At 36.9% G+C, this 13405-nt stretch overlaps 1 protein-coding gene across 1 annotated transcript; it reads left to right on the forward strand.

Moving 5' to 3' along the window:
* The first annotated feature begins 1587 nt into the window (after nt 1-1587).
* Nucleotides 1588-5788, forward strand: LOC122303213 (cyclic nucleotide-gated ion channel 18). Its single transcript, XM_043114863.1, has 6 exons — nt 1588-2206; nt 2778-2990; nt 3075-3385; nt 3944-4055; nt 4279-4515; nt 4650-5788. The coding sequence occupies exons 1-6, from the start codon at nt 1751-1753 to the stop codon at nt 5418-5420; spliced, it is 2100 nt and encodes a 699-aa protein (XP_042970797.1). The 5' UTR covers nt 1588-1750; the 3' UTR covers nt 5421-5788.
* Nucleotides 5789-13405: the final 7617 nt, after the last annotated feature.

The raw sequence follows: 13405 nt of genomic DNA on the forward strand, positions 1-13405 counted from the left end.
GGATCACTATTTCTCCACTACATAACATAGCTAATGCCCATATGCCCTACATCCACCTATCCTCTTCTTGTCTGTGTTCTGGTTTTTGGAATCTTAAAGAGTGGGATGCCCATATGCCCTACATGCACGCACATATTGGCGCTACGATGAAATTGCTGAATTCATGAGAAGAGGAAACACAGGCAACACGTTAGCTGAGATGCTAGCTCTACCTACAAACAAAACAAGGATCCCCAAGAGATCCTGAGATAAAACAAAGAAAAGAATATCCAAAAGAGTGTACAAAAATGATGATAAGCTGAGTGATACACAGAATTTTATAATAGAAATGAAGGTTGAAGCCAGTCCACTGAATCCGGGTTTTATTCTGTTCCTACACAAGGCAATCTGATTCAAATAATATATACCCTTAGGGCCTTAAAATATTAATAAACCTAGTTCTGCATGCACCTTCCCTGCAAGAACCCACATTAATTGGAAGTTGCCCCCCACGTAAAATGTGATACAATAATTCATTCAGGAATAGAGATCCTCCTTACCAGATCTCCAATGCTTACTATGCTCTGTTCTGACAGATCCCCAAACTTCCACTCTGATCCAGTTTTTTCTTTTCTTTACATATATAGATTTCTGGTTTAAAGCTTCGTTAACATACACCAGAAAGCAGAAGCACAGTTGTCAAGTGATGGATTTCTGACCACGTTCAAGGTGAATCGTTCATGTCATCCAGTCAAATTTGCAAGATGACACACGCAGAAGTCTTTTTTTTTTTTTTTTTAAATAAATTAAAAGGTCAAAAATACTTTTATGTACTCTTTTATTTTAAATAAATTGTCCTGATTTTATATAATACGTTAGATCTATTTTACAATAAATATAGCTTAACAATCTAACATACTATATCAAATCACATCATTTTATAAATTTATTTTTTTTAAATCTTCTTGAGACTAAGAATCTATAGTACTATGCATTTCTAAATTTCAAAGTAATTTATTAAATAAAAAATTTTTATTACTCATTGAATGCAAAAGTGCTAAGTATGTTTTTAAAAAATATGTTGAAAATATTGCATCCAAGTATATTTTTATACGTTGACAAGTCATTTTAAGTGTTTTTATAGAAGCAACCATATCTGAAACTGTTGGAAATAAAGAAGAAGCATATTCTTCTTAGTTATCAACTTCTTTTTTTATAAATTTATCTTTAAATATTTCAGCATCCTTGATAATATAATAAGTAGAAGTGACCTGAGAGAAAGTAGAGACTCATTTCAATTTTAAATCAAGATGAATATATTAACTGTCTTAACAGAATCCTTCCAAAATTTTTTGAGATGTAAAGCATTTTTTTAAAATCTATTGGGAACTAAAGCATATATGATAATTTATTATCGGGTAAAAATGAGGTGATAATAGGCCCGGGTAAGGCCTGTACGTAAAACCGAACATCCGGTTCATAAAAAGAAGAGAACGAAGCCCAAACCCATTTAGCATCTAATGGTCATTTCGGGAATGATTCGACTAATTTTCCTAACAACCAAACAAAACCAAATTACCCATTCTTCCCGCGCTAACTACCATGTTGCTGGCTGGTTGCAGCCCCACGTCCTTTCCGCTTTCATCGCTTTCACCCGTAAATCTCAACAATCCCATAACTATCCCTTTGACCCCTTCTTATTCTTCTTCTTCTTCACCTCTTATCTATCGTCGCTGCGGAATCCGTTGAACACCGGACTCCGCCATGGAAGATGAATAGAATAATCTCCAGGTCAGCCTCAAGGTTCCGCCACTTCAGGCGACTCGCCACCGAGACCGAGGACCACCACGAGGCCCACCACATTCTATGGCGCTACCAAATCCTCGACCCGGGCAGCGATATCGTCACCCACTGGAACCACATCTTCCTCCTCACCTGTCTTCTCGCCCTCTTCATCGATCCTCTCTACTTTTACCTCCCATCCGTCAGCGGCCCTGCTTGCTTGACCACCGAAACAGGCTTGGGAATCCTCGTCACTCTCTTCCGTTCCGTCACCGATCTTTTCTACTTGATGCATATGATCTTGAAGTTCCGGACCGCGTTTGTTGCCCCGACGTCTAGGGTTTTTGGGCGGGGCGAGCTGGTTATGGATGCCAGGGAAATCGCCATGCGTTACTTGAAGTCGGACTTCATTGTCGATCTCGCTGCATTGCTTCCTATACCACAGGCATGTCCAAGTTTCGTTCCTCTCTCAATATTTGAAATTTTGCATTCAACAATTTGAGCCAATTCGAGAAAGCTAGGGCCTTCATAGGCTTAATTTCTGGACCTTTCAGAGTTATTTACCCGTTTACGACAGACTGTTGTTTTGTGTTATATATGTATGTATGTTATTTTGATGAATGTGTTTTGGTACTAGTTCAATTTAAGCCACAAGTTTTAGAGGTTCACCTCCTCCACTCGCACGTATTGATAGATTTAATTAATATTGATATATTCTTGTAAGTCCCAAAAATTTAATTAGAAAGCATAGTTGATCATTGGGAGTTCTCAAGCCAAAAAAAAAGTTTATTAGAGAAATTTGTTAAACCAAATAACCAAGAGCAGAGTCATGGTTTGAAATTTATACTCTTGCTTTTAATCTCGTAATAATGTATCACCTATCCTTAAAACGTAAACCGAGAAGAATGGTCATTTTATCAATCTTCTGACAACTAGAACCTTTGTGCCTTATTATTTAGCGATGTTGTTGTTATGTTTAGGGTTGAGGACTTTGTGTCTTAATTTTTTCTTTGCAGATTGTCATCTGGTTAGTGATTCCAGCAACACGAAACTCCAGAGTTGATCACGCCAACAACACTCTTGCCCTTTTTGTTCTTATACAATATGTTCCTAGACTATTTCTTATCTTCCCCTTGAACCAGCGTATTATAAAAACTACTGGGGTTGTCGCCAAGACGGCTTGGGCAGGAGCTGCGTACAATCTCCTTCTTTACGTACTAGCTAGTCATGTAAGCATATTCCAGGCCACCTCTCTTAATTTTGAGTAGTCTTTAAATCTCAATGGTTATGATGCTCATTCACTACTGTTGCAGGTATTAGGAGCTGTCTGGTATCTATCATCCTTAGGGCGACAGTTTTCCTGCTGGAACGTTGAGTGTGCAAAGGAGAATGCCTTAGGAGTTCTGCCTTGCCTCCCTAGTTATTTAGATTGTAATAGTTTGGGACGAGCTGAACGACAGTACTGGTTGAATATCACTCACGTTCTTGCCAATTGTGATGCGAAGAACAAAGATATCAGTTTCAAGTTTGGAATGTTTGCTGATGCTTTTACCAATGATGTTGCTTCCTCACGTTTTATTGAGAAGTTCTTATATTGTCTTTGGTGGGGTTTACGAAATCTAAGGTATCATTTCTTAACTGAAGGTTTTGGTACTTGGTAAATGCTGACATATTGATAGTTAACAATTTCGTGGAGTCTAGATAAATTATTTAGTTAATCAGTATTGTTTAATTATATCTGATATGGTACCGTACATCAGCAGAACTCAGTGGGGACTCCAGGGACACAATACCAGCTAGTCAATATATGCTGTTTTGATGTAGGAAAAATATAGTTGCAAGCATAATTGTGCACTAATCTGTGCACCAATATGATGTGATTGGTCAAAAAGTAGATTTTATTGAAAACAGTGTTAATTTAAATTTTAAGTATGAATAAATCAGTATTGGTATACAGATTAATGCACAACTGTGTTTGAATGTAGCAAAACTCTTTGAAGTAATCTTAGTTAAAAGTTATCTGGGAAAACGGGCTGTGCAGATGATCTTACTCCCTATTATAGCTTGTATTATCTGCAATCATGTTCTTATCCTCGTATCTCTTATAGCCATTAATTACAAGATAATAGGCATAGTACTCCTCGTACTCAACTGATGATATACCCTTAATTTGTATATGCAGTTCATATGGACAGACTTTGGAGACGACCACGTTTCTTGGGGAGACATTATTTTGCATTTTTCTATCCATTCTCGGTTTAGTCCTATTCTCGTTTTTTATTGGCAATATGCAGGTATATATTGTATTCTATCTCCTTCTGGTATTCAATTGATGTTCTTGTGTTGATCATCTAGAATCTCTTTTAACCTAATTATCTTTAAAATGTTGAATATTCGCCAATTTTGATGGTGTAAGAATCATAATTAAGTTGATAGGTGTTTTGGTAGTTGTATCTGTTGCAAATATTACTGCTAATTTACAATCAAATATTAATGAGGTATTTCTTTCTGGTGAAGACATATTTACAATCAAATACGATAAGACTAGAAGAATGGAGGATTAAGAAAAGAGATACGGAAGAGTGGATGAGACATCGCCAGTTACCTCCAGCTTTGCAAGAACGAGTTCTTAGGTTTGTTCAGTATAAATGGCTGGCCACAAGAGGAGTTAATGAAGAATCTATATTGCTTTCATTACCCCTAGACCTCCGTCGTGAAATTCAACGGCATTTATGTCTTGCCCTCGTTCGCCGTGTATGTCTAATGCCAGAATTAATCTTGGTCACCATTTTCCTCCTAACATGATGGGATTTAGATGGTTGGAAATTTGGTTTCTTACTTCGGAATTACTTTTTTGTATTTTGAAAATGTCATTCTTTCTTATGCAGGTACCATTCTTCTCACAAATGGATGACCAGCTTCTTGATGCCATATGCGAACGCCTTATCTCATCCTTGAACACACAAGGCACCTACTTTGTTCGAGAGGGTGATCCAGTAAATGAGATGCTTTTTATCATTAGAGGACAACTGGAGAGCTCAACAACTAATGGAGGAAGATTCGGGTTCTTCAATTCCATCACCCTCAGGCCGGGTGACTTCTGCGGTGAGGAATTACTGACATGGGCCTTAATGCACAACTCTAGCGTAAACCTTCCTTCTTCAACCCAAACTGTTAGAGCCCTTACTGAAGTTGAAGCTTTTGCCCTTCGAGCTGAGGACCTCAAATTTGTTGCAAGTCAGTTCAAGCGCCTTCACAGCAAGAAACTTCAGCATGCATTCAGGTACTATTCCCATCAATGGAGGACGTGGGGTGCTTGCTTCATACAAGCTGCTTGGAGAAGATATTGGAAGAAAAAGTTGATAAATCACTTGAATAGGGAGGAGAGCCTCTACTATATGTCAGTCCCTGACCAAGAGAGCAACTTCAATGATGATATAGCAGATAGGAGTTTTGAGGGTGAGAGATCATCAAGGAACAACGAAAACAATTTCCAGCATCTTGGTGCCACAATCCTGGCATCGAAGTTTGCTGCAAATACAAGAAGAGGTGCTAACCAGAAAGATCTCATAGGTGATCCTGCTTCTACCAGCTTAAAGATGCCCCAGCTGTTTAAGCCAGATGAACCTGATTTCTCTGTAGATCGAGAGGAGGTTTAGTCAGTACCAGAACCCATAAAAAAATTGAACAAATGAGCCAACGGCCCTAACAACAAAATGGTTAAAAAAATTTTGTTTTTAATTATTATTATAGATCTTGTGTAAGTTATAACGGTAGATTAGAATGAACACTTTCTCATTTCTTCAGTCACAATGCACTTGCAAATATCGAACCTCAATTGCTCTGTACAAACACGAAGGGAAATCCTTTCAGAAGGTGATAAGCTCGACCAGTCCTTAGAAGACTCATTTTGCAGGTGCATTGTGACACTTTAGAAATGAGAATGTGAAGACTTATTAGGCTATGATAACGGGAATTTATCATATGATGACTGGGATTTGGTAACAAGATGTACAAAGTTAAGATATCTGGTTCTTGTGTTGCTTGATCTCGTCATTTTTTATGAATTACGTTGTGGACAGTGGTGAAAGTACCAATCCAAATTTGGGAGGAGAAAGGGTTAAAGGCACTACAAGATTCTATGAATGCAGGAGTAGCACTTCCACAGTGCTAGTTATCATTGGTAATTTGGTAAAACTTGATGACTGTTACTTGGGTTGTTAAATAATCTGCTAGCATGACAGCTCAACAAGCTGGAAATTGATTTTTGTCAAAAAGCACTCAAGCCCGATCGAAATCTCTAAATTTGTCTACTCCTGCATGCATTGCATGAGGATGCATGGGGTTTAATCTCATTGTAACAACTTAAGTACTGTGATCTCTAAATGCCCTTGCTGCTGCTAGCTTCAAGAAAGCTGTAGAGGACGCCTACTATTTACGTACAATGCTTAGAATACATACATGGCATGTATAATACGTTTATTAAAAATAACTTTATAATCTAATATATCGTGTCAAATCATCAAGTCACTTTAGAGATTTACAAACTTCTCACTTTTGAAAAGGTATTGAATTTGATCGACTCTAAGATTCTATAGGTTAGATCGGAAAAAGAAACATTAAAAAAAGAAAGCATTGATAAAGTGTGCATGCTTCATTATCATTGAATTGAAACAAAAAAGACTGTGTTAATGGAAGTGAAAGGCTCGATCAGATCAATATTTCCCGATCGATCAGAGCTCTGGAGGCATCATTGATTAGAAGGAGAACAATGGATTGGCCACATTGGATATATATCACTACCTGTGAAGATCAACACAGGCGTACGTTCGTGCCTACACCTTATATATTCCATATCATATCTTTTAATGGAATCCCAGAATAACGTCACTCGTATTTTTTATTTTTTTTTTGTCAAAATATCCTTCAACATCTTATATATTCATCCAGTACGTACTTGATGAAGGCATTGCCCTTATAAAGGGTTACAAACTCAATAGATAATAAAAAAAAGCTTCCATATCTATCAGCAATCGTAATTAGGAACAAAAGCTAGATAACATGAAATAATGACAGCCTTCAGTTTCTGAATTATACAGCCAGCGCTCGCCTCCGCCTTCCTACTGCATGCATGTGATCTCATCAATGAGCAAATCCAAAGTCCTCCAGGACGATCCACCTTCCTCCACAGCCTTCTTGGCCGTTTCTGCAAGTTCCTTCACCTTCTTCCTCACCCCTTTCCCCATCTCTCCCTCCATCAGCTGCCTCACCGTTTTCTCTAACCCATCACTCTTCACAAACCCTCTCGTTGACCCATCACAGGTCACAATCCTCAATCCAGCCTTTATTTCCTCCGTCACCATTCTTGCATTAAGATACTGCTCTGCCATCATGGGCCAAGCAAGGATTGGCACCCCAGCACATATGCTCTCTAAAACAGAATTCCACCCACAGTGGCTGAGAAACCCCTGGACACACTCGTGCATCAAAATCTCCTTTTGGTCAACCCAGTCTCTCACTATCTTTCACTCTCTCTTTAAAACCATCTGAGAATATCTTTGACTCGATCTTTCTTATCACCCACAGGAAATTCACTTTGGATTCTTCCAAACCAATTTCTGTTGCACAAGACGATATTTAAGTGGTTCAGTAAATTACCTATATTCACTAGAACCTTTTTTATAGAATTTGTACGAGATTTACAAAAACTCTACAAATTTCTATCTCTCTCTCACGTACTCTCTTCCTCTCTATTTACTTCTCCCACTGCATATATTTCACAACTGAGCTCTCTCCTATTTATAGGAGAGAGCAGCTTGCAATTTATTTCGGTGCAGCAATTTGCTGCAGAAATCATGTGAGTTTTGGTGGTTGCAATTGGTGCCTAACAAAACAAAACACCGAACGGTGTATGTGCAGCAACTATGCATCCTTTGCATTTACACTTGGGTTGATTCAACAATTTCTATTTCTTTGAGTTGTGCGGGTGAGATCTTCACCTGTGACCCAAAGGCTACGTACAGAACTGAGTTCCCTAGGTTAAGTTTCTTGTCTAGCCACTGCACCCATGTGAGCTTCTTGTGTGGTTCCGGTTGAGCCTTTGGTAGCTCAGCTTGGCAAAGAGGCCCCACGGACCAGGACTTAGGTGAACAGTTAAGGTTCCAATAATCAATAAACACAGGACTTAAAAACTCGATACCCAGTTTCATTTATGTTTCCCCCCCCCCCCGGTTGCATATCTCCTCCCCCCTTCTCTCTCGTTCATCTGAGATTCTGAAACCCTAGCCACCGCTGCTTCTCTCTCTCCCTCATCAGTCGTTAGGGGTGTAAACCGATGCATTGGTGTCGGTTTTGGCGTCAAACCAAAACCCTACCGACGTGGGAAAACGTTGCTTACAATCGGCCGAAACCGATCGACTGGGGGAGAGAGAACCGATTCCATCGGTCTCGACTAGCGTTGGCGCGGTCTTAGGTCCGCCGTCGGCGTCGTTTGGGACGGAAGAGCAGCATCTGCGACTCTGCCATGGGAGTGCAATGAAGCTCTGGTAGACGAAACCCTAGAGCTTGACGAAGAAGGAAGGGGGCAAGTTGGTTTAATGCAATTTTGGAACGGCGCCGTTTGGTTTAAAATTTTTTTTCCCATCCAACGGAATTAAACGACGTCGTTTCACTTTAATGAGTGAAACGTCGTCGTTTCTTTACAGGTAGAAAACAAAAAAAAAACAAAAAAAACAAACAAAAAAGTTATCGCTGACGTCGGCCAATTCAGCGGTTTTCCCTAGGGTTGAACAGCGAACCGAACCGACCGATGTCAGTTCCTATATTTTTAACTCAAACGCCGACCGGTTCTTCGCCGGTTCCGACCTCCAGCGGTCGGTCTCCGTCGGTTTAGGCCGGTTTATCAGTTTGGTGTACAGCCCTATCAGTCGTGTAAACACTGGCTTCTCCAGTCGAAATGACACCCTCAATTTATCTTAGCTTGGTGTGTAATTTCCTTGATACGTTTCTATATTTTGGGGTCCCGACGCAAGTAATTGCAGTGAGGAACACCCCAGGAATACAGATACAGAAGTGATATGCCCCAGCGATAAGCTTTTTCAGAAGAATTTCGAGTACGCGGGAAGAGGTGATATGCCCTTGAGTTCTTCAACAAACCGGCCGATACGAGCGGAAGATCCATACGCATAGGGAGGATCGACGACTCTGGGAGTAGTCAATGTAGGAGGGGAGATTTTCTTGAGAGATTTCGGCGGTGAAAGGACGACTCTGATTTTTGGAGAATGGGACACCGACGACGGAGCTCGATCGTATTCTTCAATAATATTGGCCAAATCTTCATCGGAGGCGATTGAAACTAGAGTTTCCAAATCTCCGCCCGGTGACTAACACCTCAGAGTAACGGAATAGCCACAGAACTCACCAAGCTTAACCATTAACTCTGTAAAATTCCAAATCAAAAAGCAAAACACTCTCAACAAATATATTCACGGAAAAAACAAAATCGGATCGAAACGCGTAGAGCAAGAATCCAAAAAAAAAAAAAAAATCAGATAAACCCGAAATCCAAATTTTCGGGTTTTAACAAAATCAAATTCACCTGGGTTCTGGACCGAGTCATAACCAAATATACCCGGTCCAAAATCTAATCCGGATTTAAAATTTGAGTTTCAGATCGGGTATATCGAGATATTCAGTCTAAAACTCGGATGAAGAGTCCTAATCCATGCGTTTTTGGCAAACGTTTGAAATGCCAATTACCTATCGAATTTAATTTCCTATCTGCTGCAGCTGAACCAAGCGGATTTTATTTTTGGAAGGAGTAACCACACGAATATTACTTTCACGCTACACGAAAAATATTTGATTTTCAAATTACGTAAAAGTGAAAAAGAGAAACTTAAGTCCCTTTTCTTGTAAAGATAGATGGAAATTAAATAAAATATTTTTATAATATTATAATTTTGTAATATTATTTTTTATTTATAATTATAAAAAATTAAATTATTTTTTATATTTATTTAAAAATTTAAAAAATTATAATGATTAAATCATCGAAAGTTTATTATATAGTCAAATGAGAACTTATTTCGCATGGCCATAATCAGCATGCAACGTCGTTAACATTACATGTGAGAATATATAGTTGTGCCCATTTGTGGGTGCGCGTGCGCATATATAATATTATATATATATATATATATATGATAATTAGTAAAAGATCAGTTGCTTTCGCAGAAAAGAGAAATATTATATATTTAAGGGACGGTGTTATAGGCACAGTTGATGGCTCCGTTAGGCGAAAAAAATAATTTTTTTTTTCAAATATTTTTTAATAGTTTTAAACATTTTAAAAAATATAAAAAAATTATAATAATATTAAAAAAATTTCTTAATCATTAAAAAAAAAAATAAAAAAAAATTAGACCAGCGGTGGCCTTAATGTTTTCCATATTCAAGTAATCTTTTTTTTTTCAAAATTTTAAAAAAAAATTATGTGCAATCATTTTTATGAATTCTTTTATACACTCTAATGATATAATTGATTATGTATTAAAAAAATTAATTTAACTAATTATATTAATAAAATATATAAAAAATACGTAAAAATAACTATACATAACTTTATTCAAAAACTAAAACGAATTATTATATTAAGCCTTTTCCGAGCCAAGTAGTGTTTTAAGGCTGCCTCCGTTTCCTGCACAAGTATTTAATAAAGATGCAAGGAAGTCTACACCATGCACGTACATACCCCTAGCTACCTAGCTGGCTTTTGCAACAGTACCGTTCGAGCTAGGATTATAATTAGAAAAATATTACTGTGCCGCCTATAGTGTATAGTTACAGTGTACCGTTAATTTTTTTATTTATTTAATAATTAAGAAAATAATTTTAAATATATTGATATTTTTTTATTTAATAATTGAAAAAATAAAACGGAGTCGTTTCGTTTCCTTGGAGTTGGTTTGGCTCTTCGAAGGAGTCCTCGTCTCCATCCTCATTTCAAACCCCACGACTTCTCCCCACACTCTCTCTTCGCCAAAACGCATTTCAAAATTCAAATCCCACGATTCACTTTCATCTTCTCCAAGCCGCAGATAGATCTCTCTTCGCCTTCCATAGTCCAACATTCCACGATTCCCTTTTCGCTCTGTCTTCTTCATTTTTTTATTTCCTGAGTTTTTATTTTCTTCCTAGGCGGCGGCGGCGGCGGCGGCTTCTACATTTTTTTCTTGTTTTTATTTTCTGGGTAGAGCTTTTCATTCCGTTCAGTTTGTTCTAGTTTTATTTTTCTTTCGGATAGCATTAGTTTTGATTTCCGTTGGTTGGTCGGCTTCTTCGTATTTTTCTTGCTTTTATTTCTGCTCTTTTGGACGCGGCGTCGGCTTTATTGTTCATATTTCAAAGATCGGATTGACATAATAACATCGGCTGGCGTGGCTGTATTCAATATCTCAAAGATCGAATTCACATAATAATATCGGCTGACCTAGCTTACAGCCACGTTAGCTGAGGCCACGGCGGGCTCCCTAGAAGAACTGTACATTTTTAAGGGTACGGAAAAGCTGCACGCAAGAGATCCCTTAATTTTCTGGCTTTCATTGCAATATTAGAGCATTCTTACCCATTTTTATCCATATATAAAATTATCTCACTTTTTAAATTTTAAAGAAAAAATCCAGCCCAATCGGATTATAGATATTTAAAGTTTTTAATTTTGATCTACAATAAATAAAGAGTAAAAAGTAAATTTAGTATTTACTATATACCAAGTAAATCTATAGATAGATAATTTAATGTAAAGATTTGTTATAAATAGTCAAAATCTAAATTCATCTTATATTCATCAAAATTGTCCTTTACATATGCATAATCTAATAACAATGCTCTTAGAGATGCTAGCTAGCTAGAACCCTGTTTCCAGGTTTGTCTAAAGAGTTGTTTTCATACCATATTTTGTCATGATGATGATGATCGATCATGATAACTGGTCTCATTTAATTATATAGACAAGATAAAATATTTTGTTAAAAATTGAATAAAATATTATTATAATATAATTTTTTTAATGTTAATTTTGTTTTAAAAATTTATAAAAATGAATTGTTTATTATATTTTATGTAAAAATTTATAAAAATTATAAAAATAAAATAAGATAAGATATTCTGTATAACCAAGCGACTCTCACAGGCCATGCTCATGATGAAGGAAAGTGATCGAATGTAATGGCTGATGATAGCAGTTTAAGCGTATTTAACCTTCAATAGTACCGGTGGCACCAAATGTCTAATTTTAATGGAATCCCAAAATTAGATATCTTCAAATAACGTCATGAATCGTTTTTTTTTTTTTTTAATTTTGTCAAAATATACTTCAACCTCTAATATATCTATATCTATACTTATATATAAAGTGCGAATCCACTTTCTACAGTGTTTTTATCTAATATTTTTTTTTCAATTTTACCCCTGCTTGTAATCCTAAATTACGTTCTGTTACTTTTTATTCTTCGTTTGTCAACTATTGTGAGGGGGACGGAGCACATCGACAGCAGGGGAGAGGGGAAGCTTCGGTGGAGGGCTGGGGATGGCAGTCACGGCAAGAACCAAAAACAATCAAACCACAAAATGAATCACGAAAATACTAAGGGAAAACAAGAGAGGAAACTGAAGAGAGGAGATCCCGAGCATGAAGCTTCACGGCATGGACCTACAATGGAGAAAACAGAGGAAAGAAAATAAAAGCAAAAGAAAGAAGAAGAAGCAAGGTCTAATAGTAGAATAAGAGAAGAAAAGAACCACAAAAGAAAATGAAAACAATTACCATAAGAAGAGAAGCAACCAGTCCAAGAGAATGAAGAGAAGAGAAAAACCAAAGAAGAACAAGAAGGAAGCAGCGGTGCAGCAAGGGGGACGAAAAGAAAGAAGAAACTGAAAGAAATGGAGAAGCAGAAGCAGAAGCATAAGCTATCGTGTGGCCGAGGAGAAGAAAAGGAAATAAACGAAGAAGAAGAAGAAAGAATGTAGGAAGCGTGCGACTGGAGGAAGAAGAAATGAAAGAATTAAAGCCCTAAGGGCTAATGGCCAATACAACGCCGTTAAGGGGAAAAAGAGAGGGATGCGCTGGTGCAATGGGCTGGGCTTCTAATTCCAAACGGGCTGGGCCCAAAAATGAAATAAAACACACTCAAAACAAACCCAGTTCGAAAATAAAGGATCCAACAAAAGAAAAGACAAAATAAAAATAAATAAAAGTCAAATAAAAACATTACAACTAAATATTAATAAAATAAAATAATTAAATTCTAACAATAAAATAATTAAAACTAGAGTATAATTTAAATGAAAATAATGATTAATATCAAGAAAACACATTATTTAAATTACACAACTTAAAAATCATAAAACAATACAACGAGAAACATGTTGAATTTTAAAACAAGAGAGCTACTCATTATATTAAATAAAATCGTCATTCAATAAAAATAAACGTAAATACGAGATATGAGCCCATCACGAAAAAGGAAAAGATATTGCATATTAAAAACCATATATTTGATTACATTAAAATAAAGTAATTTCCTATGTTCTAAATTCTTACAACTTTAATACCAAAACCTTTATATTGTATTGTAATGAATAT

Source organism: Carya illinoinensis, chromosome 3, assembly GCF_018687715.1.
Source record: "Carya illinoinensis cultivar Pawnee chromosome 3, C.illinoinensisPawnee_v1, whole genome shotgun sequence".
NCBI classification, from domain to species: domain Eukaryota; kingdom Viridiplantae; phylum Streptophyta; class Magnoliopsida; order Fagales; family Juglandaceae; genus Carya; species Carya illinoinensis.